At 41.3% G+C, this 24702-nt stretch overlaps 1 protein-coding gene and 1 long non-coding RNA gene across 2 annotated transcripts; one reads left to right on the top strand and one right to left on the bottom strand.

The window, feature by feature from the left end:
- Positions 1-1825: 1825 nt before the first annotated feature.
- On the top strand, positions 1826-23509 carry LOC118257379 (fructose-1,6-bisphosphatase isozyme 2). Its single transcript, XM_035565311.2, has 7 exons — positions 1826-2079; positions 4913-5075; positions 6048-6140; positions 11919-12059; positions 13248-13385; positions 20025-20144; positions 22599-23509. The coding sequence occupies exons 1-7, from the start codon at positions 1907-1909 to the stop codon at positions 22791-22793; spliced, it is 1023 nt and encodes a 340-aa protein (XP_035421204.1). The 5' UTR covers positions 1826-1906; the 3' UTR covers positions 22794-23509.
- On the bottom strand, positions 18944-21643 carry LOC118257381 (uncharacterized). Its single transcript, XR_004781545.2, has 3 exons — positions 21368-21643; positions 21107-21250; positions 18944-20133 (listed from the first exon to the last, which is right to left on the bottom strand). It is a non-coding gene; the product is annotated as an uncharacterized LOC118257381 (long non-coding RNA).
- Positions 23510-24702: the final 1193 nt, after the last annotated feature.

Raw genomic sequence — 24702 nt, 5'->3', positions numbered from 1 at the left:
ATATTAGCATGCGTTTGTTTGTTTGTTTTTCCTTCTCTGCCTTTGAGGATGGAGTAGAAAGTCCGTCTGTTAAGTCCACCTGGGGAACTCCGCTCACAAGTCCTTCTCCTTACAGTGAGAGTTGAAAAACATCCTCAAAGCTAAGCACACAGGATGTGAGCAGCACTGAACTGTGTGCTTCCACTTTTTGCTAGTATTCAGTGCTGTCAGCCCCTGACAGTTTTGCTTGAGGCTGCTTTCAGAGCAGAAAACCTTTGCATTCAAATCTATTTACAAATCTCCAAGTAACATATCTTACATAGGGGAAGAGATACTTTTAGGAGAATCCAGATAAATGATAAATTACTTAAAAAAGTAATGCAAAGAGACGTCAGAACTCTGCTTATAGCTGCAGTTACTACTAACAAAAAGAAAGCTCGGTGTATGTTTTGTTGCTGAATTTAGCTTTCTTTCTCCCCGGCATGATTTTAGCCCAGTTTTTGAGTTCAATGAATGGCAATGATGAAACTCAGTGAAACTTTTCTGCTTTAACTCCAGGTTTTCTCATTTTACTTGTGGGCTTTCCAGATCTTTATCTTAAAAACAAGAGAGTGCTGCTAATGAGTAAAACGAAGACTACAACATATGATTGTTCTTTTTGCCTCCTCTGAGTGGGAGGGTAGTGCTGCAATTTAAATCTGTAATTTCTGTATTCCAGCTAATAACATGTACTTAGTTCACTGGTATTTCTATTTGCCTTCATGTTAGTGCCATGTGATCTAAGATATAGCTTGTAAAGAAATTATGGCAGTATTACTTGTAATATAACTGCAAACTAAGACATACCTACACTTACAAAGAATCACAGACACACAGAATGGGTGAGGTTGGAGGGGACCTCCAGAGCCCAACCCCCTGCCCAAGCAGGGCCACCCGGAGCAGGCTGCCCAGGGCCATGTCCAGGCGGCTTTTGCAGATCTCCAAGGAGGAGACTGCACTGCTGATCTGGGCAGCCTGTGCCTGCGCTCCGTCACCTGCACAGTAAGGACGTGCCTCCTGAAAGACCAAATGTTTCTTGTACAGTGTTTTCTGTACATGGTGCGCTACCATAACAACCCTGACTTAAAATTTGATTTTATGAGTTATGACACAGACATGCTAAAATAAAATAAGCTTCATTTGTAGATTATTGAAGGGTTAATTACTTTGTAGGCCATAGCTAAATGAGTACTTTTCTGTGCAAACAGTATGATATTACAAGTAGCCCAGACTGGGAATGAAGTTATTAAAATGGGTTTGCAGCAGCAATATAAAGCATCTTTAATAGATGCCTGCCTAGATGCTCAGTGCACTCATTCTGTAGGTTATCATGCAAAAAATCTTGGTGTAGACAAGGCCTAGCCCTGGCTGAACCATTTCCCATGGATGTTGAATTAACCTCCACATCACTGTATTAGGTGGTTAATTAGTCTTCTCGCTTCAGACGCAGAGCAGCTGCAAATTGTGCATCGCTTTTCTCACTTCGTGATGTTGAGTCTGCTGCTGAGCAGTGGCTCTGGGAAAGCAGTTTTCAGCCACGTGGCTAAGCAAGAGCTTTGCATTAAAAGCAGCCTAATGTACCATGAGGGTGTGTTGCTAGATCTGGGCACCAGGAATTGTAGCTGTGGGCAGGGCAGCGGAGAGGCAGCTGCTCAGCCATGCTCCCTGTCCCGGGCTCTCTTCCTGCATCCCGGAGGAGCCGCAGAGCCAGTCTGTGTGCAGCTATTCTGAGCACCCCATCACATGGTCCTGGAAGCATTTTAATAAACTCTGCCTGGCAGTGCAGCCAGTAGCTTCCCCTCAAAATAAAACAGCTGCCCGGCATCTCAACACAGCAAGAAAGTGCCCAACCCAGCCGAGAGGATAGGGACACTGGTACCCAGCAAAAATGTCCGACAAAACCCCCTTCGAAACAGATATGCTGACACTCACGCGGTTTGTCATGGAAAAGGGACGGCGAGTCAAAGGAGCCACCGGGGAGCTGACACAGCTGCTCAACTCCATGCTGACTGCCATAAAGGCCATTTCCTCCGCAGTCAGAAAGGCGGGCCTTGCCCACATGTGAGTCCTACTGAGACATACGGGGAGGATGAGGAGGTGGAGAGGCTCCTGCTTGCATTGCACGGCTGGGAAGAGGGTAGGGATGTTTAAGTGTATTGCAAGTGGCTGCAGGCAGGAGGAGGTCAGGGCATGGGTTGCCAGGAGCGGGAAGCGGAGATCTCTCTGGAGCACTCCAGTATTGAGCACTAGATAGAAGCGTAGGCGAGCTGCTGTTCTGCAATATTTTACTGCTAAATCATGAGTCAGGACTTCAGGGCGCCATTCACCTCATTATACCTTGTAAAGGTTGATACTGATGTATTTTTAAATTTACTGTGAATTTGGAGAAAAATGCACTGTGATATTTTCTGCTAACAGCCACGCACAGTGCTGAGTGGTGCAAACAGATCTTGGCTTGCTGGATGCAAGCAGCTTGGAAGCTGATGTTCTGCCTGACTGCAGTGTAAGTCATGCTCTGAAGCAACAACCCTGCAAGAAATGGCATATGCTGTCATGCATGGGTACACTTACCCCTCCCTCCTCAACTGGTGTCAGCGTTACAGATGGGGAGACTTAAAAGGTCTTATATGAAAAGCAAGCAAAATAATTTGGCATGTAGTGGTTTGGAAAGTAAAAATTTACCTTAGCAAATCCTGGAATGACTTGAGCTGTTCTTCACACAGCCAGAAAAAAAAAAACAAAAAAACAAACAAACAAAAAAAAAAAAACAAAACAAAACAAAAAAACAAAACAAAAAAAAACCACCTCACTATCAGCCTTTTAATGGTGATCTTTTAATGGTGATCTATCAGAAGCAGCTCAGGGAGCTGAAAACTAATAAAATTATGTATTTAGAATATACAGTTGTTGTTTCTGTATTAAAGTATATTTGTGCACACTCCTGTGCATGTATATATGCATGCATTTGTAGAAGATAGGGAATATACATAAGAAAGACGATGCTTGTCATTTACTCCTTTCTAATTATTATTATTATTATTTTTTTCATCTTGTGGAAACACTGAAATGTTTTAACACCCTGAGTTTGTTTTTTTTTTTTTGTGCTTCTGCTGCCTATTTGGTCAAAACCCTCAATGATCTTTTCCAATCACAAATTCAATGTCTCAGTACTACCATACTCACTTTATGGGTGTGGACAGTAATTTGTAGAGAGACGTACCCAAAGTTAGCAGTGGCCTCATGTTCCTATGCCCTGACTGTTAAATTGTACTTTGTAGTTATTAGGTGAAGCTGAGCTGTTTTTTCTTCCCATTTTAGAGGAAATGTTGCTTTTACTTATTTTTTATCTTTCAATATACAACTTTGTATTTATTTCATAAGTGGGGAGAACTACTGCTTAATAGACTGGAGGCGGAATAGCCACCTTGCCTACAAGACACTACTACTGCCTCAGTGCTACATGAATCTTCCCTTCAGAAGGAAAACACCCATTATGTTAAGAAGTAAACATCTCTTTCTACAAACAAAAATTTTCAGGCAATGACCAAGAAATATCTAAAATATCCAAACACACAAATGAGTAACCTGTACTGTTCAAACTGCTGCTGAAACCATGAAATTTTGGAGATTCCTGTGGCAAACTTTCAACCATGGTGTCTGGCTTGCATCTGTCTGCACTTATGCCTTCTTCCCATGAGCAAGAGCTGGGACCTTATCATTAAACAGAAAAATGCAGCTAGAGAGCTCTGATTTTTCTGGTTTCTCCAAACAGGAGAATGTGAAGTAACTTATTTGATGCTTAATAGTGCAGTGTGAATTTTTAACAAATTTGCCATTCAAAGGTGAAGAAGGTCTTTAAAAAAAAAAAAAAAAGTCATAAATTTGGGTTGGAAACCTGCCTGGAAACATACTAACTGGAGACTGGATGTTTAGTGTGCCCTAAAAATCACATTCCTTTCCAGTATCTTAAACCTGGCACTCCAAAATGCAAATACCTGAAAAACTCAATACTTCTGAAAAGTTCAGGCAGATCTTAGCTTTAAATAAGAGAAAAGACCTGTCCTCCACAAGTCAGGCCTGCTGCTGACCAACACAATAGAGATTAATTAGTTGTCCCCCTTCCATTCCTTTCTTATTTTTCATAATGAATAAAAATGCAATATATATGCCCTGTATGTTTGCTTATACTTCTGACATGCCCTGACCACACGCATTGGGTCAAAATAGTTCTTCCTCAGCTGTAAATTTCAGACATATATATTACTATGTACTACATAATTAATATGCTACTAAAATCAGAATATAGAATAGAAGCGTCACCGTAAACCAGCTGAGGATCACCAAATAAATTAATCTGAATAAAATCCAGAGGAGCAGTTTAGTGTGTGAATCCTGAGGAGCATGTGGAAACATCAAGGGTTGTCTTCAAGGCTTCTGATTTTGGGGTGGCTGGGGACTGAGGGGGCGTGGGACCCTCCCAGAGCTCTGAGCTGCTCCAGCAGCAGGTGACACACAGTACGTGTCCCTTCTCCTTCCCCAAAGCCACCTCTGGCTGCCTCCTGGGGCTGCCAGCAAAGCCTGGCACCTGCCAGCTGGGCTGCAGGCTCTGCTCCTGGGAGGAGGCTTGGAGAACGTCCAAGCAGGACCAAAAGGACCCTGATGGAGCCCCAAAAAGATGCCACTGCTCTTTCCCTTGCTCCTGGACGCTTTTAATTTCTAGCAGCAGCAAACACCTCCTAATGCATCCCAATGGTTTAATCCAAGGTTAAAGGCGTGGGAAGATGAGAGGAAGGAACACCTGGCTTGTATTTTTCTAAAAGGTCCCCTCGCTACCGCAGGTTTCTTGATTTATTTTTTTTAATTATTATTTATTTTTTTTATCTATTTTCCCCAGGTTTGGCATAGCTGGCACCGTGAACGTGACGGGTGACGAAGTGAAGAAGCTGGACGTCCTATCCAACGCCCTGGTGATTAACATGCTGCAGTCCTCCTACAGCACCTGCGTCCTGGTCACGGAGGAGAACAAGGAGGCACTCATCACCCCGAAGGACAAGCGGGTCGGTGCGGCTCCTGCCTCCGCGGGGTGTCCGCTCAGGCAGCAGCAGGGGGCACTCGTGTTTCAGGCATGAAACCCGGCCCGGGTCCCCAAATCAGCGCTTCCCGGGGGAGCTCGGAAAATTTGCGCCATTGCTGAGTTGTTTTGATTAATAACTGAGGTGGATGGCGTGATTTCAACAGCTAAAGGAGATGTGGAGGGCAAAAATTAGTATTAAAGTTTGGCGAAAGGGGAAAATAATTATTTCGGAGCTTGTTAGCACACCCCAGCTCCCAGATGTAAGTGTACTATTACAGTCCTTGGCAACTGGGGTTCGGGGTTCGGATTACATTAATATTTAGGCAAGATAAAATGAGCTGAGAGGCTAGCAGAACTGGGTTTTGCATTACACGGCCGGAGGAAACACCTGACTGCTTCATCAGGGTTCCCCAGGAGGGGATCCTGTTGCAGTGACACTACTCGCACCGATGTAACCTACCCTTTCCCCATGATATTTTTCTTCTGCCCTCAAACTCACAGTATCAGTAAGTCCTGGTTCTGAGTGTAAGAAAACAAAACACATTTACTCGAGCAAGATGCTGGCCTCCAGAACGGCTGAACCCTTTGCTTTCAAATGTCTTACACCGCTTGGACGCAGAGGACTTCTCCTTTCTGCCATCAGCTTTAGTGCTGTCAGCAGGAACGTGCCCTCTCCTGTTTCTCTGGCGGGGAAACATGTTGTACTGCAGGTCCAGGGGAAACATGTTGTACTTCAGCACCGGGGGAAACATGCTGTACTGCAGGGCCGGGGGAAACATGTTGTATTGCAGGGCCAGCTGGGTCAGCAGCGCAGCCTCCTCCGGCGAGCTGCACCACGTGTGCTCGGGGGGCTACACACAGCCACAAAAACACAGGGGTCACCAGGTGAAAGGAAACAGTACTGCAAGACAACACTATCATTTAACGTTTCCACTTCTTGCCACTTCTGTTTTAGGGTAAATACGTGGTATGCTTCGACCCCCTTGACGGCTCATCCAATATAGATTGCTTGGCACCAATAGGAACCATATTTGCTATCTACAAAAAGGTAAGAGGACAAACAAAGCACATGTGGCAAAGTTCACTTGGTCAAAGCAAAATGGCTGGGGTGTATCAGCTTGCTTAGCTTCTTTTGTAGGTCCTCCAAGTGTCTCTGGGCCCAGCAGAGCCTTAGAAAGAGTAGAAGAGGTAACACTTGAGATTTACCTGTGCTAAAGAGCTTCCCAAAGTCCCAGGGAGTGTGCACTTGGTCCTTGCTAGGTGGCATCATTTCCTTCCCCCAGACACACAAGCATTTAGATAAAACCACCATCAGACAGCTAGTCAGCTACTTCAGTGCAGTTTTCCTCTCTGCAGGAGAGCCGAGGTGTGTCGTGGTGTCACTGCTGGGCTTCCCAGAAGCTGACCGGACCCTATCATGACTAGCGTTGTGGTGGCCTCCTGGTATGAGTTTCTATGCCTCTTGCAGATGGGAGTTTGAACACACGCTAACGATGGAGGCCACCTGAAGCTGGAGGAAGCAGTCACCTACAGCCACCAGGGCCAGCAGGTCTCCCCCTGTGGGGTTGCACAGAGCAGCAACTGTGCAGCGAATTAACAAACGTTAATAGCTAGAGTCATGCCGAGTCTTGTGATTTGATTGCTAATCTCCCAGCAGTTGGTGTTTTTCTTAATGTCTGAGCTCACACTCAGATGACTATGGGAGACCCTCAGCCATCATTATTTTGAAGCAACATTTAGATTTCTCATGACTGCAATGAAATACTTGCAGACTCAGATACTACACTTCAAACGCATGAAGATACACTTTTAAAGTCCTCTCTCATCTTTTAACTCATGATTTTCCAGACAGTTCTTATCTTTGCATTTCTCATAGATGAAACACTCACCATCAAGCATATGCATTTACTGGTAAACCAAACAGCCACAGCTCAGTCTGAACGGAGTCACGGCACAAGAGAAGTGCTGGCATATGGCTGTCCGTGGTGTCTGTGGTTAGTGACACCTGGATTCAGCCCAGGCCAAACCACGCTGTCTGAAACAATGCCTGTGTATGGCTTGAGGGGCTGCTGCTGGTGTATCTAACATCCTGATTTTCTCAGGGAAGAGAGCTTAGCTGTATAGAGGCAACCCATGCCATATGCCTTTATGGTAAGCAAAGGGACCCTCAGCCCTTCCATTTATCCCTGTAAAGACAGCCAAAAATACTACAGCACCTCCCTACTTTTAAGATGGGCAATAGCTGTGTTGTCTGCTATTAGTAGAGACAGTAGGCACAGTGTCACAAACATTTGCTTTCTGTTTAGAAGTGTGTTTAGGTTACACTGCATAAGGTTACACTAATATAAGGGCAAATGCTCAGTGTGATTCATATAGCGTAACAGGTTGAAGTACAGCACAGATTTCTCTATCATCTTTAGCTCATCTGTTAAGGCATGTAATGACTATGGACTGCCCAGCCTTCCCTAGGATTCTGCTTCAAAATAGAAACATTTCCCAAAGAACTCAAGTCCTTTCAAAGCACTCAAGTTTTCAATTCATTTTCTGATCTCTCTATACTTGCTGTTGTTCTATTATGTATTAATATATTTGTTGTAAATACTGTTTTTAAGTTCCCGTTTTTCATGTGAGTAGGTATACTTCAACACTTCAGAAAGAGAAAATTATGTTCCTTGGTACAAATTCTTCATATCCAAATAAAAACACTGCTGCTAGGATGAAGTGCAGTTCTTCAATTACAAGAATAACCTATCAATTTTGCTTGGAATGTTAGAAACAATGTGGCATTCACAGACTTTCACGGGGATAATTCTTGACATAAAAATGTTAATTCTAACATAGATGGTAATTAATGTGACTTTCTTCCAGATAAGACAATTTCTTAGCAACGTTGTTAACTCCAAACACTATTAACTTAAAACCCTTCAAAATAACTAAATAATTATAAGGGCTTTATTAATTATTGCTCTAGGAAAGTGTCAAGGGAATACAAGTGAGACGTTTATCCCAATGAATGAGAATCATTTAAGAACTGTGCACTTAGTCACATGGTCTAAAATTTTGGGTAGACCTGTGTGGTGCCAGGAGTTGGACTCGATGATCCTTATGGGTACCTTCCAACTCGGGATATTCTGTGATTCTGTAATTCTAAGAAAGAAAATATAAGTTTATTTAAAACCATACAAAATACATGAACCTTGTTTTGGAAAAGCTAGAACAATTCAAATTCCAATGGATGATCCTCGGCATCTGTCTGATATTTGGTACCTTCGAGTTCTCAGTTGATTGTATGACTGATTTTCCCACTATGTCAGCACCTTAACCCCATTTCCAAAGGCACGCACTGCAGAACTGAAACATTAGCTTGAGGATAATCAACACTTTTCCACCAAGGCCAGACTTAGACAATACATTTCAAACCTGAAAATGATTTGTTGCTCCTGATCCAGGGCCACCATTACAGCCCCAGGTAATATCACCTCCTGCCAAAAAACACTAAATTTGTTTCTTAGAAAAAGCACCAGGAAATAAATTCCGCCTTAGGTTTATTTCATTTCATTTTCAACCTGGCTTTTATTTTCTGAAGCATGTGTGTTATTGTTAAAAAGACCAGAAAAGCCAGAAAAATTGGGCTGAGGGACCGAATCAGCAGAAGCCAGGGCAAGGGATAGGACCTAGACAGTCACTGCCACTGAAGTGCTCTTAGCTGGTGGAGTGTCAGTATTGTGGGGATAATAAGAATTTTTCCCTGGATTCCTCTTTATTTTTCATGCCACTGAGCTTACTCAACAACTGTCAATTCACTGCCAACATACATGCTATGAAACTCTGCTGCTTTGTTGAATTCTGTTTTAAATTTGTAACATTACCCAGTGCGTCAGATGGAATTTCTTCCCCTCCTCCTCCATTGTCATTAGGACAATACTCAGCTCACACACACACACACACACACACACATGCAGACACATACACTTCATGTTGTCCCCCATGGAGAAGGTATAAAAATTCAGAGCAAAAGTAATGGATATTCATGAAACACGTGGTATGAATGGAGACCTGGAAACCAAGACTTTCTAGAGCTGCTCAAAGGGCTGATGTGGGCAAATCACATCATGTGGTAAATCTTACATGCAAAAAATTTCAGACTCAGGTATCACCTGAGGGTTCCCCTATAGCTAGACTCTGTAGAGCATCTTTCATCTTTCATCTGCTTCATGAGAACAAAGGGCTAAAGTGGCTGTCTCAGAGCTGACAGAACTTTTCTGCAGTCCCCCGATTTGAAAGACAATGCCTATTTCAGTCATTTGCATAAAGACTTCTAAAGAGATTTCACTACCTCCATCTCATAGTCAAAATATAATAGAAAGGAAATCCATGTGTGCACCAGAAAGAAGTGAAAATATTCAGCAGTTAACAGAGTCAGCTTAAATCCCTGGTTTGTCCCACAGTACATGGCACTTGGCAAAACTCCTGCAGTGTTAACAACGAAATACCAGCTGATCAGTAGCTTTTTTACATTCCAACAAGCTCTGCAAAACATTTGTTAGAGACTGAACTTTTTTCCTTCCTTTTGGAAGTTGGCTCTTGGAAACGTTGTTGTGAATGAAGATGGAAAAACAAATGATTTCTGCCCATCTGTCCATCTTCCAAGGGAGTTTTGTTTGTTTGTTTGTTTGTTTGTTTTGTTTTTCAGAGTGGTCAACAAATGTATGGTTGCTGAGCCATATAAACCTAGAAAATGCATTTAAGTGATAGGCCTGAAAAGCTCACCTTAGAAAAACGTATTTTAAATCAACTTCGTATGTAACCTGCAGCTACACATACTGTATACACAATTTGTTTGGTAAAACACATTTCTTTTGTATTTATACAAAATTAAATTGTTTTCATGAGGAAAACATACAAAAAGCTAGAAAAAAAAACATAATATGTTTGCAACTCATTGTGTAAATATATACTTATTTCTGTATTTAATGTTACAAACAATTAGTTTACTATAGACAACCATTGCTTTTGGTGGTGACATCTATGTGCCATGGGGATATAGTTTTGAAAGAGAAGATGCTATGGAACATGTAATAGTTTTTTCTTTAAAAAATTGTTTAGCAGAGGATTAATAACTAGTCAACTGGCAAATAATCAGTATTCATAGCTCTGATGTACACAAACAGGCATTTTAATGACTTTTCCTTCATTACACGCTCATAATCTTTCTGAATAAACACTTGGAGATAGAATGATTAATTTTAAGGGACTGCATACCAGGTACATTTGTACGTCATATTTCAGCTTCCATGAAGAGCTGGTTAGCAATTCTTTTTTTTTCCACAGAAGAATTTGACAAAATAATATTTAACAAATGTTGTGAGCAAAACATAGCTAAAAGCTCTGTGAACTAAAGTAGCAAATGCTTTCAGCCAAAATCTTTCAGCTGAAAATGAAAATATTTTGTTGTGAAATTACTGTCCTGTGTCTTGAAAGAACTTCTGTTGTCCCATGTGTCTGCTTTCCTCTAGATGTTGGCATCCTATGATGAACAGGATCCTCAGCTTGCCCTTACCCCTTCCACCTTGCTGGATCCTGTTGGGCACCCTGAAGGCTTCTTGCCAGAGCAGAGAATTTTTCTATTTTTTCTGGGGGGGTGGTTTCCTTTGGAAATATCTCTGGAAGGCATTCTTGATCTTTTAAAGAATTTACTCAATGTTCATGAAATATTTTATTTGCTACACACAACAGTCTCTGCTGACTTTTATTTATTTATTCATTTTTGGAACAGATACTCTGGGCTAGACCTGCTATTTCTATTTAGCTGTTACTCAATCTCATTAAACCCATGCAACTACTGAGAAACTGGATGAATTTGAAATAATAAGGTGTTAAACGAGGGCCCCAAGAAAGTGTCTGAGGGGGATTATCACTTTAATTGCCAGAGAACCAACTTCAAAACATCCACAGAATCTGCACCACAAATGGCAAACTTTTTAAGAAGCATTAATATTCCCTACCCGTTTTATAGTCCCAAGAAGTGCAGGTTGGAGCCAGATTTCCCAAGTACTCTCATGAATCTCTCGTAAGCTATGGCTGAAACACACCCCCAGAACTGGCTGGAAATATTTGTACCAGGTCTTCTTGGCTATTCTTGTTCAGTGATAACTGCAGTGCTGAAAGGAAATGCGATACCAGATCAGATGCCTGAAGTATAATGGCATGTGAAAGTTCTGTGCAGAGCTGTATGTGCATACCTACACATGCACATGCGTTACATACACAAAGGCATTTATTATATGCGTATGAACACTTATATCACTTCATTTGCCCATCTCTTCATCAGCACAGACCAATGCACAATTCTGGTTCTGCCGCGTCACACCCTCTGCCCTTTTATTCTGCTTTACTGGAAGCAATTTGTTTGCAAGCTATGCAGTGTTAATTATTGCATTCCCCTCACAGTTATTCCCTCAGAGTGGTATCAGTGTGATAGCTTATGTTTGAATTTACAGAAAATCAGTAGCGCTGTTCTGTCTCAGATTTCTGATGATCTTGACTTAATACAGTAGGCTGCAATGCTAAGGTATCAGTTTTGTGGCAGGTATCATACTGATCGCATGAGATGTATGAAATGACAAACTCCCCATGTCCTGTCCCAGCATGCACATTTGCTTGCACCAAATTTGCCCTGAACTAATGAGAGCAGTCTCTATTTTGATAGTTTCAAAGGCCTGGGTAAGACACCAAAGGGAGATCTGCTCCAAGTTATTATTTAAATGTCGTTTTTACTGTTTCTCATAAGTATTTAACCCTCAGTCTAACGGTAATTTTTCCATAGGAAACAGATGACGAGCCCTCTGAAAAAGATGCTTTGCAGCCCGGACGCAATATTGTTGCTGCAGGCTATGCCTTGTATGGCAGCGCTACGCTGGTCGCCCTCTCCACAGGGCAAGGGGTGGACTGCTTCATGCTTGATCCGGTACGGTTGTAGTGTTGGAAACATTGCCGCTGTCTTTTAGAACTTCCCATGCTTGGGTCTAGTCGTTTTTGTTACTTCTTGTCTCTGCAATCTAGGCGATCTATGCCATTCTGTTTTCACTCTCATAGCATCCCACAGCTACCTTACTTGCACTTAATCATGTATGTTGGTTGCACTGCCTCTGTTCCTTTTTTTTTTTGTCCATTCAGTGAGTGAGAGTTTAAGTTAAACAGTGTTTGAGACCTTATTCATTCAAGTCAGGCTGCTGGTTTGCACAGAGAAACACTTAAAAAAAAAATTACTGCAAACAGTGTCTTTGCTTCCACTTGGAGGATTCCTGCTTTTTTTTTTTTTTGGTTGTTGCTGTTGTTTTTGCTTCTCTGCAAAAGGACTCCACCATGTTCAGTGTTTAGCCTGGGGCAAGAATCATTCCCGAGTTCGTTTTAGTTTTATGGTGAAGTCCTTTAATCTGCATACCCAACGATTTGCAAAAGCTGAACTGTACCCACACAACCAGACTTTTGCTGCTCATTAAAGCTCAGCCCAGGAGCCTGACAAATGTTACTGGAGGAATGTGAGAAGGAAGCTGCTCATTTTAGAAACCGGCATGAGATTTAGCCAATAATATAAGTTGTTTTTAATAAAAGGGTGCATTATTGCCCAAACGCTTTTTAATCGTTGTAAATAAGCTTTTTCCAGGCAGGAAGAACTGTGAGCCGAACTGATCTGGTCAGACACAGAGGGAGGAAGGTGGATATCACACTCCAACTGCTTACAGCAGTGCATGCGAGGATATGATCGTATTCACTTTAAGATGTTTAGTCAAGACAGTCAAGAAGAGTTTAAAAAAAATAAAAAGCAATTTCTTCATTTATAACCTCATGATTTGTGGACACAAAGATCTACAATCCATCTGCTTTCAGGGTTGACTGGTGTTCATTTGATATGCTAACTGTTGAAGGCAAACTTCTTTTTGTTTATGCTACTAATGTAACAAGTTTTCATGAACTTAACACAGATTCTGTGCTTTCTGCTCTGTTTGAATACTGTGAAGTTATACACAAGGCTGGTGCTGAAAAGACCAAGCTGTGCTAGCATTTCTGCCATCTCTGGTGTGACAACTGTTACGGGAAGTCAACAAAGCGTTCTGGTGCCTGCTAATATCTGATCTCCTCTGTTCTTCTGTAGGGTCTCGGTGAGTTTATTTTGGTGGATAGAGATGTTAAAATCAAGAAGAGAGGGAAGGTTTACAGTCTCAATGAAGGTTATGCAAAGTATTTTGATCCTGCAATGACAGAATACTTACAAAAGAAGAAATTTCCCGAGGTAAGAGAATATTAGCACTGTATCCAGTGTTCACTGGTAAGCACTACCTTCTACACTGTCCAGGCTAGTGGGAAGGGTTATAAGACATCTCTGAATCCAGTTCTGTGTAACACGTCGGTGCTGTGGGTATGCCTCTCATGTGCTGGCTTCCAGTGCATGATATCTTTTATAACTTAGACTTTGTTAAATAAATTCATAGCTTTGTTCACCACTGTGTGGAGGAAATAAATACTCTGAAACCATGCAAGCAGAATGTGGGTATATATAGAGAAGTATACCCCTGTTTTCTAGCGTATCTGAATATGAAGCTCAGTCATTTGTGAAGCTGGTCATTTGGGGCTAGATTCCACTTACTGCCCCATAGGTGCTTCCAGGGATCTGGGTGGCACCTCCATCATATTCCTCTACATGCTCACAGCTGAGAAATATGGCATAACTCTTGCATGGTCTGTTTGCATCACATGGACCATGAAATCACCCATAGGATGAAAAAAATAAAAGGGTGTGAGGCACAATTTCACCACCTTCTATTGTTAAGAGGATTATACTGTTTCCTCCAGAGAGACAGAGCTGGGAACATCCTGTGTCTGATCAATTTTCTTGTGAGAATAAGCAGCTCTGTATGGCCTGCAGTCAGGGCTAGGAGGACACAACACAAGCTCTCAGTGTGGAAATATAAAAGCTCCCTGGAAAGTGTAGTTGTGTGACCAGTAAGTCATAACAAAATATGGAGAAGTGTAACTGCTCAGAACTGAACTTGGCCTGGAAGATGTTTTTCATGCTTTCCTGCTAGAAAAGCCCATGAGATTATTTTTTAAAGCTATTATCTGTCAAAAATTCTTGCACAGCACTTATGTAAAAACCAATGTATCCAGTAGAAAACTTCAGAGTGCTGTAGAATGGAAATGTAATGAGTAAGATTTCAAGCCATTGTTCTGTGAGAAGCTCCTGCTGAGCTGAAAATCAGAATTCACCACATTGGCTGTAGTGGCAATGCCGATCTCTTACCAAAGCCTCATTCTTGTATTACTCACATTGCTGCTACAGACAGGATCACTTCACAGCATCCTGTAAATGCTCATTGAGATTATCTTGAAACTTCAATGTGTACTTTCAGACCAGCTATGAGAGAAGTGGAAGCCCACTACACGGCTTTCATACTTCCTGAAAGCTGGCCCAGCTGGGAAAGAGAAGATCTGTGCTTCTCATTCTGCTCACATGATGCTGAGCTATGTATTTGGTGTAATGCACTGACAACAGGTTTCTTTGTGTTTTTGCAAACCACCTAAGTGTTTTAAAAATAAAAAAGCAAAACCTTAAACAAATAATCAACCTCAGGCAGAAATGATAAGGCTGAAGAGATTTCATACACTCCGTAGAAAGACCAGACAGAGATGTTTCACCACAGGCTCTGTGAGGACAGCTCTATCATGTGATTCACTAAATCCTTAGGTCAGGCATACAGAAAAAAAAAAAAAAAAGATTGCAAACACTATTTAATTTCAAATCTGTGTTGTATTTGGGGAAAAACTATTGGAAGTGTTGTTGCACTACTGCTTCCAATCAGCAGAAGATATTTTTGTTACTTTAAAGCAAGTAGCACAGTATTGCATAGGCTGTTTGGGACAGGGGAAGACTTCACAAGGGTATCAAGCCAAGCAGTGCTTTGCTGCTCCAAGTCATAGTGGTGTCTGTGTGAGAAGAGCCAATGCACTGATGTTATGGCCACAGTGCAGAAGGAAATCTGCCCATCTGAAAGCTTGCTCTGAGCTTAAGCTCCAGAAATAGCATAAATAGGTTCCTTGGTTTAGAAAGGACATTATATTCACATTGTGAGAGTACAAGAGAGAGGTGTTGCACTCTTCCGTAGCATAAAACCTGCTTCCTAGCATCATCTATAAGACATATTTATCAAACTTTCAGCTCCTGCTACAGCCCAGCTACAGCTCCATTGGTGGTGCTCCCACCTTCCTGCAGCCACAGGCAGAGCATTGCACAGCTGTGGACTGTGTCTCCTTCTCTTCAGCATGCAAAAGGGCAGTGGGGAGTACCTGCTGGGTGCCCAGCACGTGGATAGCTGTGACCTGAGGGAGGACTGACTCCATCTCCTGCTGTGTGCGGCATGGGAGGCCCCTTCTCAACCAGGAGGACCACTCTTACCCTATGGCCTTCTGGCCACTGTAAGCCAAGAGACAAGGCACCAAATTCAGCTTCTTGTCACTTTATCATATTCTCTTTTTCCTTTGATCCAAACTCTGTTTCCCCCTTCCTGAGGTTCTTGGTCAACATGCTGTTCAGATGACTCTCTTAACATTGCCAAACAGAATTGAAAAGTTAAACATTAAACAGGAAAACCAAGTGGAGTGTTGCTCACAGCGTATCTCATGATCTGCATCACTGTCACTGATGACCAAACATTAAAAATTGGCCTTTTATGAGGAGAGGAGAGATTTTCCCTTACTATCTAACAGCAGTGTCCCAGACTAGATGATAGTCTGGACCACAGAGCCATGTTGACTCTCAAAGTTTCTTGTGGCACACCGCTAAAAAAGCATCAGATCTGAATTAAAAGCACTAAAGAAATGCTACTGTTCTGCAGATCAGCTGTAAGCCCCTTACCATTGTCATGCAGATCTTGGCGGGAAATATTTTTCCAGTCAATTCTCTTCTGGAATGACAGTCCGGCGTAAAGGTAATTTTTTTTTAAGCATCCCAAAATCTCTTATTGCTTCAACAGATGAAGAGCAAGCTGCTATTTGTAAGGCTTCCTGTAAAACAACATTTACTTCAGCCTGCACTATATAATGGCACTATTGTGCCAGAGATTGTTTCTGCAAAAATTTTAGTCTAAACATTTCCTCCAGTAATCCTCTTAGGTCTCTAGCACGCAGCTGGAACTGGTTCACTGACAGTAGAACTCTGAAACATGCTGTGGCCATCTCTATACTTTGCTGTTCCATTTCATTTTTATCTTAACTTAGAATCATAGAATCACAGAGTGGTTTGGGTTGGAAGGGACCTTAAAGATCACCCAGTTCCACCGCCCTGCCATGGGCAGGGACACCTCCCACCAGACCAGGCTGCCCAAAGCCCCATCCAGCCTGGCCTTGAGCACCTCCAGGGATGGGGCATCCACAGCTTCTCTGGGCAGCTTGTGCCACTGCCTCACCACCCTCTGAGTGAAGAATTTCTTCCTTACATCTAACCTTAATCTACTGTCTTTTAGTTTAAAACCATTACCCCTTGTCCTATCACTACACCCCCTGACAAATAGTCTCCCCCCCGCCAGCTTTCCTGTAGGCCCCCTTTAGGAACAGAAAGGCTGCAATGAGGTCTCCCCAGAGCCTTCTCTTCTCCAGGCTGAACAACCCCAACTCCCTCAGCCTGTCTTCATAGGAGAACAGCTCCAGACCCTCCTGCAGCTTTGTGAGAAGCTGAGTCCTATCACAGCTTGTTGGCTGAGAGCCATGCAATGGAGACTTCTCTTAGCAATGACATCAAAAACTTGCCATCAAGAGCAGGAAGCTTTCTTCTGCCTGTCAGCCCAGCTGTGCCCAAGTGACATTAAAAAATTAAGAAAAATGTTGTGTTTTTTTTGTTACCATAACTGTACAGAGAGGGAGGGATGCAGATTGTTGCCATAGTCTGTAGAAAAGACTTCTTTCCCCTCACTCTCCTAGTCACCATAGTTATGCAACAAAAACATGGTCTCATTCTGCTGCAGAAGAACATAGCTTTCAGAAATTAGTAGAATAAGTAGGGGAGAAAATGACTTCCATCACATTGTGAAGAGAAAAAAATCAGAGGACCTGTCTGTTATGAGCCCCTTCTGTTTCCCTGGGTTAAGAAAAGCAATGCAAAGGGTGAAACCAAGAGCAATCACAAGCTTCTTCAAACACCATGGATGCAGGTGAAGGGAACATCGAGGTTCTCCAACTCTTTCATTAACATCAAAACACTACAAACCACTCACTGGGCAAGCACACTATTTGGCACTCTTCAGAACTTGGGTTGAATTTCCCTAGCTCTGCACTTTTGTTTGAGATGAAAGCCTGGGCAATATACCAATAAGCATGCAACACCTATTAACTTTCTCATCTGTAAGAAAAATGTCTGACTGACCAAACTGGGGAAACAAGAACATTTCTAGTAACTAAAAGGATTATTTATCCCTCCTAAGCAGGTAGCTGGATGCTAAGGGAAGTGAAAATTCTATTTCAATCAGTGGTTGAAGTGACAAATCTATAGGAATGGAGAAATTTCTTTCTCAGCACAGTCTCAGTAGCACAGTTGCAGTGTTTCTAGCAGATTGAGTTTATGCCAGGGTAAGAAGCAACTAAAATTCTCAGTGGCCTCTCATTATCTTCAATTTACACCACCCAAACACACACAAATTGTGCAAATCATCTGCTTGTGAACAGGAAATCCAGCACATCCCAGTGTCTGATGGTTTGTACACAGGTGGTTCAGCTGTGCAGCTCATGCTCAGTAAGTAGTATACTCGTGTGCTGCAGGTTCTTTATCTGATAATGTCCTAAAAGCAGTGCTTAGCACTCTGTTTCATGGTCCGCTTGTGACCAATACCCTATGACTTTCCCTAAGGTTTAAAGAACTTTTCTTAGAGTCCCCTTCTGAAACTGGAAAAAAATAACTCTTTCTTTGTCTGTATTTTTAAAGATAGCTTTAGACTGTAATCATAGTTTTGCCTGAAAATTATCTTTTCCAAAACTGCAAAAGTACTTTTGGTCTCTCTTTAACAGCTCTAAAGGTGCTTTTTTTCTGACCTCAGATTTTTACAGCTGCAAAGTCACAAATGCAAACAGCTGTGAGGTCAATAAGCTGTCATTGGAAGTCTAAATAATTATTTAGGCAAAAACCATGGAAATTTAGGGAGCAAGTACTTGACAGTGTTATTCAGTTGTGTCTGGAAGTAATAAGACCAAGAGCTAGGTTTAAACTAAACAAAAGCTAAGAGCTCCGGGCTGTGTATTATCCATCAAGTCTTTTATACTTTGTATTGTCTTCCTGTGAATTTTCAATAGTTCTCCTCATCTGTACAGACAAGAATTATAGAAAATAGCAGAAATACAGTTGAACAAGGAATATCACACTGTCTGGAACAATTCTGTAGTCTAGTTTTACTACCAGCTGTAACAAAGATCTAAGTCTCATATGTAGTGGCTTAGGACTCAAGTTCCTAGTGTTTTATTGCATTAGGCTGTGTAACTTGATGATAATCTGTTCCCATTTTAAATGACAGTAAATATCAAAACTTCATAGCTGCATAAAAGAGTTAGATAAAGTGATTTCAAAATAGAAAAATACTTTTCTTTATATGTGGTTTTCCCTCCCACTTGAGGTTTTCCCTCCCACTTGTGTGTTGTTTTTTTTTTTTCTTTTTTTTTCTCCCAGCTAACCTCATGATTTTGTGGGGAAGGGTGGCTGACTTGTGACTTGTTCTTGGAGCTGGCATTGTTACACAAGTTCTCTCTTTATATGTTTCTCTATAACTAGTACTTGCACAAGGCAAGCCTTGTAGAAAGCACTGAGATATTCTGAGATATTTTATTAGACAATGGATTTAGCCAGACAAAAAACAAATAAACAAAAAAAAAACACTTGCAAAAACATGCAGAAGTCTTTTCAAACTTTTAGCATTGCAATACACAAATATGTATGCACATTAAATTTGCATGAAGCCTTAGTCTTTGTCAATTTCTAGGGGAAACCAAAATTCCACTCCTGCTTTATTGAAGACAGAGTGAGAGATATCAGAAGACCACCAGGCATCTTGGCATATTAGCTCTCAGAAAGCTTTCCTTCAGTTTACATCTGTATTGTGTATCTCCCCTTCTTAAAAGTACAGTGATGCATCTCTTTTCTCATGGTGGAGCTAATTTGGTGTATATTACTTCTATTTGTGCAAGTCACCAGTTGTTTTTTGTGTGTGTGTGTTTTTTTTTGTGTGTGTGTGTTTTGTTTTTTTTTTCTCTATCTTCTGTCTTACCATTTTTATCACTAGCAAACCTGAAACTGGTTGCCTAATAAACTTCCCTAATTGCTCTCACCAAAATGACCTCTCCTTTAGCAATATGAGCTTCTAATCTGAGAGCAACTACATGATTAAATTCTTATTATCTCCCAAACTAAACTCCAGAATGAATGCTACAACCAGCTTCAAAACTTGAAAACAAGCCAGAGGGAAAAATCTGAGAGTCCTCTGTGAACTGCCTGGATGTGTAGTGAAAAGTGATATCCTTCCATGTGCCCCAGCTTAGGGACCTGTGGAGGATCACAAATCAAATGGGTACTTTGTTCTGATAACAGGAAGAAGATTTCACTCACTTTTTCACTACTTGCCTTTTCACAGGTGAGCAGTTGATACAATATTGTTGTGCACTCAAATTGCAGGCAAAGTGGTTTCCACATTTTGAGTGTTTCTCTTTAAAGCCCTTATTTTAGAACCTCATGATGATCACTAAGTCTTACAAAAGTAAGGCTGGTTTAGGCATTTACAGTGTCCATACGCAACAATTGATTTAAGAAGCTTAGATACCTGGCTTATAACAAAATGACATTTTCCTGTGCTAACAATTGTCTAGCCTGGTAGATGTAATGCTCCATTTGTATGTCTTTCAGGATGGCAGTTCCCCATATGGTGCCAGGTACGTGGGCTCCATGGTTGCTGATGTTCACCGTACATTGATGTATGGTGGGATCTTCATGTATCCTGCTAATCAGAAGAGTCCTAAAGGAAAGGTAAATCATTTGACTTCTCTGGTAAACTTAGTCAGCTTAATACCTCCGATTTTCCTGTAAAGAAAATAGTAGCAGATATACAGGAATAGTTTAGATATATAAAGAGATAATGATTTTCCCATCTCTGGAGAGTATTGTTAATGGATATGATGGTCAGCAATCTAATTTAATCAAGAAAATTAGGCAGTTGCCAACATAAGCAAGAAATGTTCCTGTGTGTTTTTATATTAAAAAATTCCCAAATATTTTTCACTAAACCCAAGGGCTTTATTCATTTTCTGAAGAAAATCATTGCTGTATCATAGAAGCCCACTGAGATACCTATGCACAGCTAGCAGATAAAACACTGGTCTAAGAAAGACCTTCACCCTTTTTACTGGCAGCTAGAGTCCAGAAGGGACATGCTTAACTACAGTCAGGGTTTTGTTCAGTGCTAGACATCTGAGTTTGCCTGTCTACTCTTTCCAAAGTGTACTGAGCTTACTATCACCAGCCCTGAAAACACAGGTTTCTACTAACTGACCAAAACACTCTGTCAGTGGAAGGTGAGTTTTATGCATACTGAGACCAATATTCTGGGAAAATATGATTTCCCATTTGGGCACCTGTACAAAACATGCCATGGCTTAATGCAGTTCAGTGGAATGCAGTGACTCCACAGCGCAATGTTGTGACTCCATGAACATGCTGAACCATGGGCCGTAGTCAACCTCGACTTTTCTCCTGTGGCATCAGATGCCCTTACTATCGAATTTCTCAACAAAGATGTTTTAAAAGCAGTCTGAGTATACAGCTGACTTGTGGACTACAACTAACCTGCAGGTCACGCTTAGGAAATGAGTAGCTCAATGTGTAATACATTAGTCATAGTGTTCTGACTCCAAGACCTTCTTCCTTCCTGGCCAACACCATGGTTGAAACCTTTTGTTCAATTGTTTTTATATGCCTGGTTGGATACGTACAGGAATTTACTTTCTTAAAACTACTTGTCCCATCTCTCACGCTGGAGTCAGAACACGCTGATGCCTACGGTTCTTTAAGGATGGAGGACTACTGGTTACATCCTGGTGAACATGTATTTATCAGAAGAACAGCAGATCCAAGAGCTGTGGAAAATGAGGAGAACAGAAAAACAACTCTTTTCAGAATACACACCAAAAATGTCTTAATGTCTGTCCAGGCAAATTTGATTTCAATATTTGATACAGCAATTGAACTATTACCTGAAGAAAAACTGCTTTATTTCAGTCATGTAGTCACAGTGAAGAAAGAAGAAACTCAACACATGGTTCCATAGTGGTGCCACTGCTGTTTTCTGGCTCTTTCAAAAGTTGGCCATACACTACAGAAAACAATGAGGGCTAATGGTCCCACTTTGCCTGTCAGGTAGAGGCCTTGTAGCAGAAACAGCATTTTGGTGGGCCTTAAAGATAAGAACGATGTTAATATGTGCTGTTTATGTTTGTGGTATATCATGGATTTTTTACAAACACAGTGATAAGGGAACTATGGACAGCAAAGTCCTGTGTCCACCCCTTTTCTTAATAATTGCATTCTGTTGTGCTTCCTTTTACCCAGAAAACATTCTGTCTCTTGCACACATGAAAAGACTTTTAAGCATAACATGAAGTAACATTATAATACACGAGTATGTTTTAGAATGCCAGCGAAATATTCAGCTAAATCTACAGAGGTAATGTCCATTAAAAAATAACTAGCTGTCATCTATATTCTTTTAAACACAGAATATTTTGGCACGTATCCTAAATAAGTTTGCATTCAGCTGGAACACAGGCACAACAGAGGCAACATTTTTAAAGCCATGAACAGATACCAGGGATCAACAGACTCCATACTAAAAGTGAAAACTTTCTTTTAATAATTACTGCAGTTACTTTCAAAACCAGAGTCTCTATCTGCATGAGTTCAAGCCACTAATATCTATTCACATTTCTCAAGAACTGCAATCAAAACCGGAAATTTGAAACTGGGAGCTTCAAGTTTCAAACTCCAAAATATCCTGACCAAACACAACGTGATTACCCCAAGCTTTGAGATAACAAATAAAGCCTATACATATGAAGACGTTTTGGCTTTTCTTTCCCGGTATGGTTGTCTTGCTTAGCTGGCTTTAGTGCTTTGCTAATGTCTGTGGGCCCAACAGCTTCTTTTGACACTTTTGACAAAATACAGCTTCACTGATGATACACATCAGTATGTCAGCTTGGAAACTATGGCACTGATGCTTGAGAGCAGGGTCAGTGCATTTGTCCTCAAACAGAAAGTGTGAAGGGAGGTGAAAGGAGGAAAGAAGGGACTGATGAGAGATACATTGCTACTTAGGTTAATTTTGTACTTAGGTCCAAAATTTGCCCAAATCACAGGCTATGTTCTGGTAAGACCTCTGATGTAATTACCCTCAAGTACAGTTTCTTGTTCCCTCTTCCTTTCTAGCTCCGACTTCTCTACGAGTGCAACCCTATGGCTTTCATCATCGAGCAGGCAGGTGGGATGGCGACTACTGGGACTGAGGCGGTGCTGGATGTGAAACCTGAGGGTATTCACCAGAGGGTTCCTCTCATTCTCGGTTCTCCGGACGATGTGAAAGAGTACCTCGCTTGTGTACAGAAACACCAGAAGAGCAGCTAAAGGCTTTTCTACTTCAGACCTTGCTCATCTGTCTTCAGTGTACAGTAAAAACAGTACCTTTCAGGATGGTGGAGTCTAGCATTTTAACACCCACCTCTCAGTGAAAATCCCACTTAATGAGGGCAAGAGAAATAGCGAGAATGGCTGATGGGAAAAACAAAAGTTTCATTTCTCCTTGCAGACAAATGTAAAAATCCTCTAACTCTGATTTATGTGATGCAAATGTAGAAACAAAGGCCTAATTAGTAAACAAGCTACTTACTTTACATAGTACTAACAGAAAGAAGGGAATGGTATCAGTACCCCTATCTGATCTGACATTACATTTTGGCATTGTTTGAGACAGGATTTTCATATAAACCTTTGCAATGCCACTACCTGGATTTTCTTTTCTTCAGAGGTTTTGTTGCAGGTGCTTTTTATCTTGTCAGCCCTGAGAAGACCAAAAGTCTTGTGCTGTGTAATTAATAAAGATGAAAAAGCAGTTACATTGCAACAGAATTTCAGTCTACATGTGAACAGGAAAATGCCTGATGTCATTTACAGACCTGGAACTCTCAATGGCACAATTTGTAATAAACAGTTGCTGCAAATGTGACACTCAAATCATACACACTCCCATTTTATCTGTAATCTGCTGCAACAGAAGATCAGTTATTACCACAAAGCCATTGATACACCTCCATTTTCCTTTGCTTTGAAAGGTTATAATTTCAGATTTACATTTGCCCTTTTACACACATTATTTTACTGCTCCTACTAGTGCCCTGCTGCCATGACTGACACTGCCTAAGGAGATATGGAATCAGCTGTGAAACTAGCAAACATTCATTGAGCAATAAAAGTAAAAATTATTAATTAAAAGAAATGTGTAAGTATGCTAAGCAATAGGAGAGTGAAAATGGAGGTTTAGGTCACTTAAAGCACAAGGCATACTGATTTCTTTATAACCCTCCTGTCTCTTACTGGTGTCATCACCTGGACATTTATTTGACTGTCTTGTCTTAACCAATTCCTGCCCCATCTGCTCATTTCCACCACTGCTCCATTTCTCCAGCCATACCTGGACAAGACTTAAGAACTTAAGAACTCACCATGAACTATATTAGTACATGGACAGGAGTTAAAAATACTCCTGCCAAGAAACCCCAGTGGCTATTGCGAAGCTTACAACTATGTTCTATTATCCATAAAGCCACAGGCTGAAAAAAGACAGGCATAAATTTATACAGAATGGGTATTAGCGCATAGGCATTGTTATCACAGGGGTTATGGATGTGATTTCAGTACTGCTTCAGGTATCAAAGCACTCTTTCTACAGGTGTTTATCTGGTACTCTTTAAAGTTGTAATAGTGACATCCGCCTAGGATCAGCAAGTACACCACGTACTTGTTTATTCTGTTCTTTGTCATGTGCTTCCCGAATCTCTGCTTTCCACAGCAAAACAGGCAACACTTAAATCTCAGAGAATGAAAAGGAAGCAGAAAAGGCTGGGAAGGTCTAGGTAATAGACAAGGCAACCTTATCACAGAAAATGTAATTGTGCACTCTGACTGTGAAGCTAGTGCACTAGTTTTCTTTTCTGGCAAACAAAACATGTACACACTGTATGTATATATTTATACTCATATATAATCACTCACCCCACCCCCACCCCCATCTCGAACACAGGTAGTTGTTGGGTTCACCAGTTTATCAAGAAATTCTATCACATTTCTCAAACAGGAAACTTAAAACCAAGCATAGTTTGGGGCTCATGTAGGAAATAGCAACACCTGAACTGTATCAGAAAAGAGACCACTTGTAAGCCTGCCTTGTTTCCAAGGGGCCAGGAGAGAGTGCAGGGACTTGGTACTCCCCAGAGTAACCACAGGGTCTCTAACAACTGTTATTAGAGACCTGCTGAAA

The sequence above is a fragment of the Cygnus atratus genome, chromosome Z, assembly GCF_013377495.2.
Source record: "Cygnus atratus isolate AKBS03 ecotype Queensland, Australia chromosome Z, CAtr_DNAZoo_HiC_assembly, whole genome shotgun sequence".
Classification (NCBI taxonomy): Eukaryota; Metazoa; Chordata; class Aves; order Anseriformes; family Anatidae; genus Cygnus; species Cygnus atratus.
The sequence above is the reverse complement of the archived record's forward strand: the minus strand, read 5'-3'. Positions and strand labels throughout refer to the sequence as shown.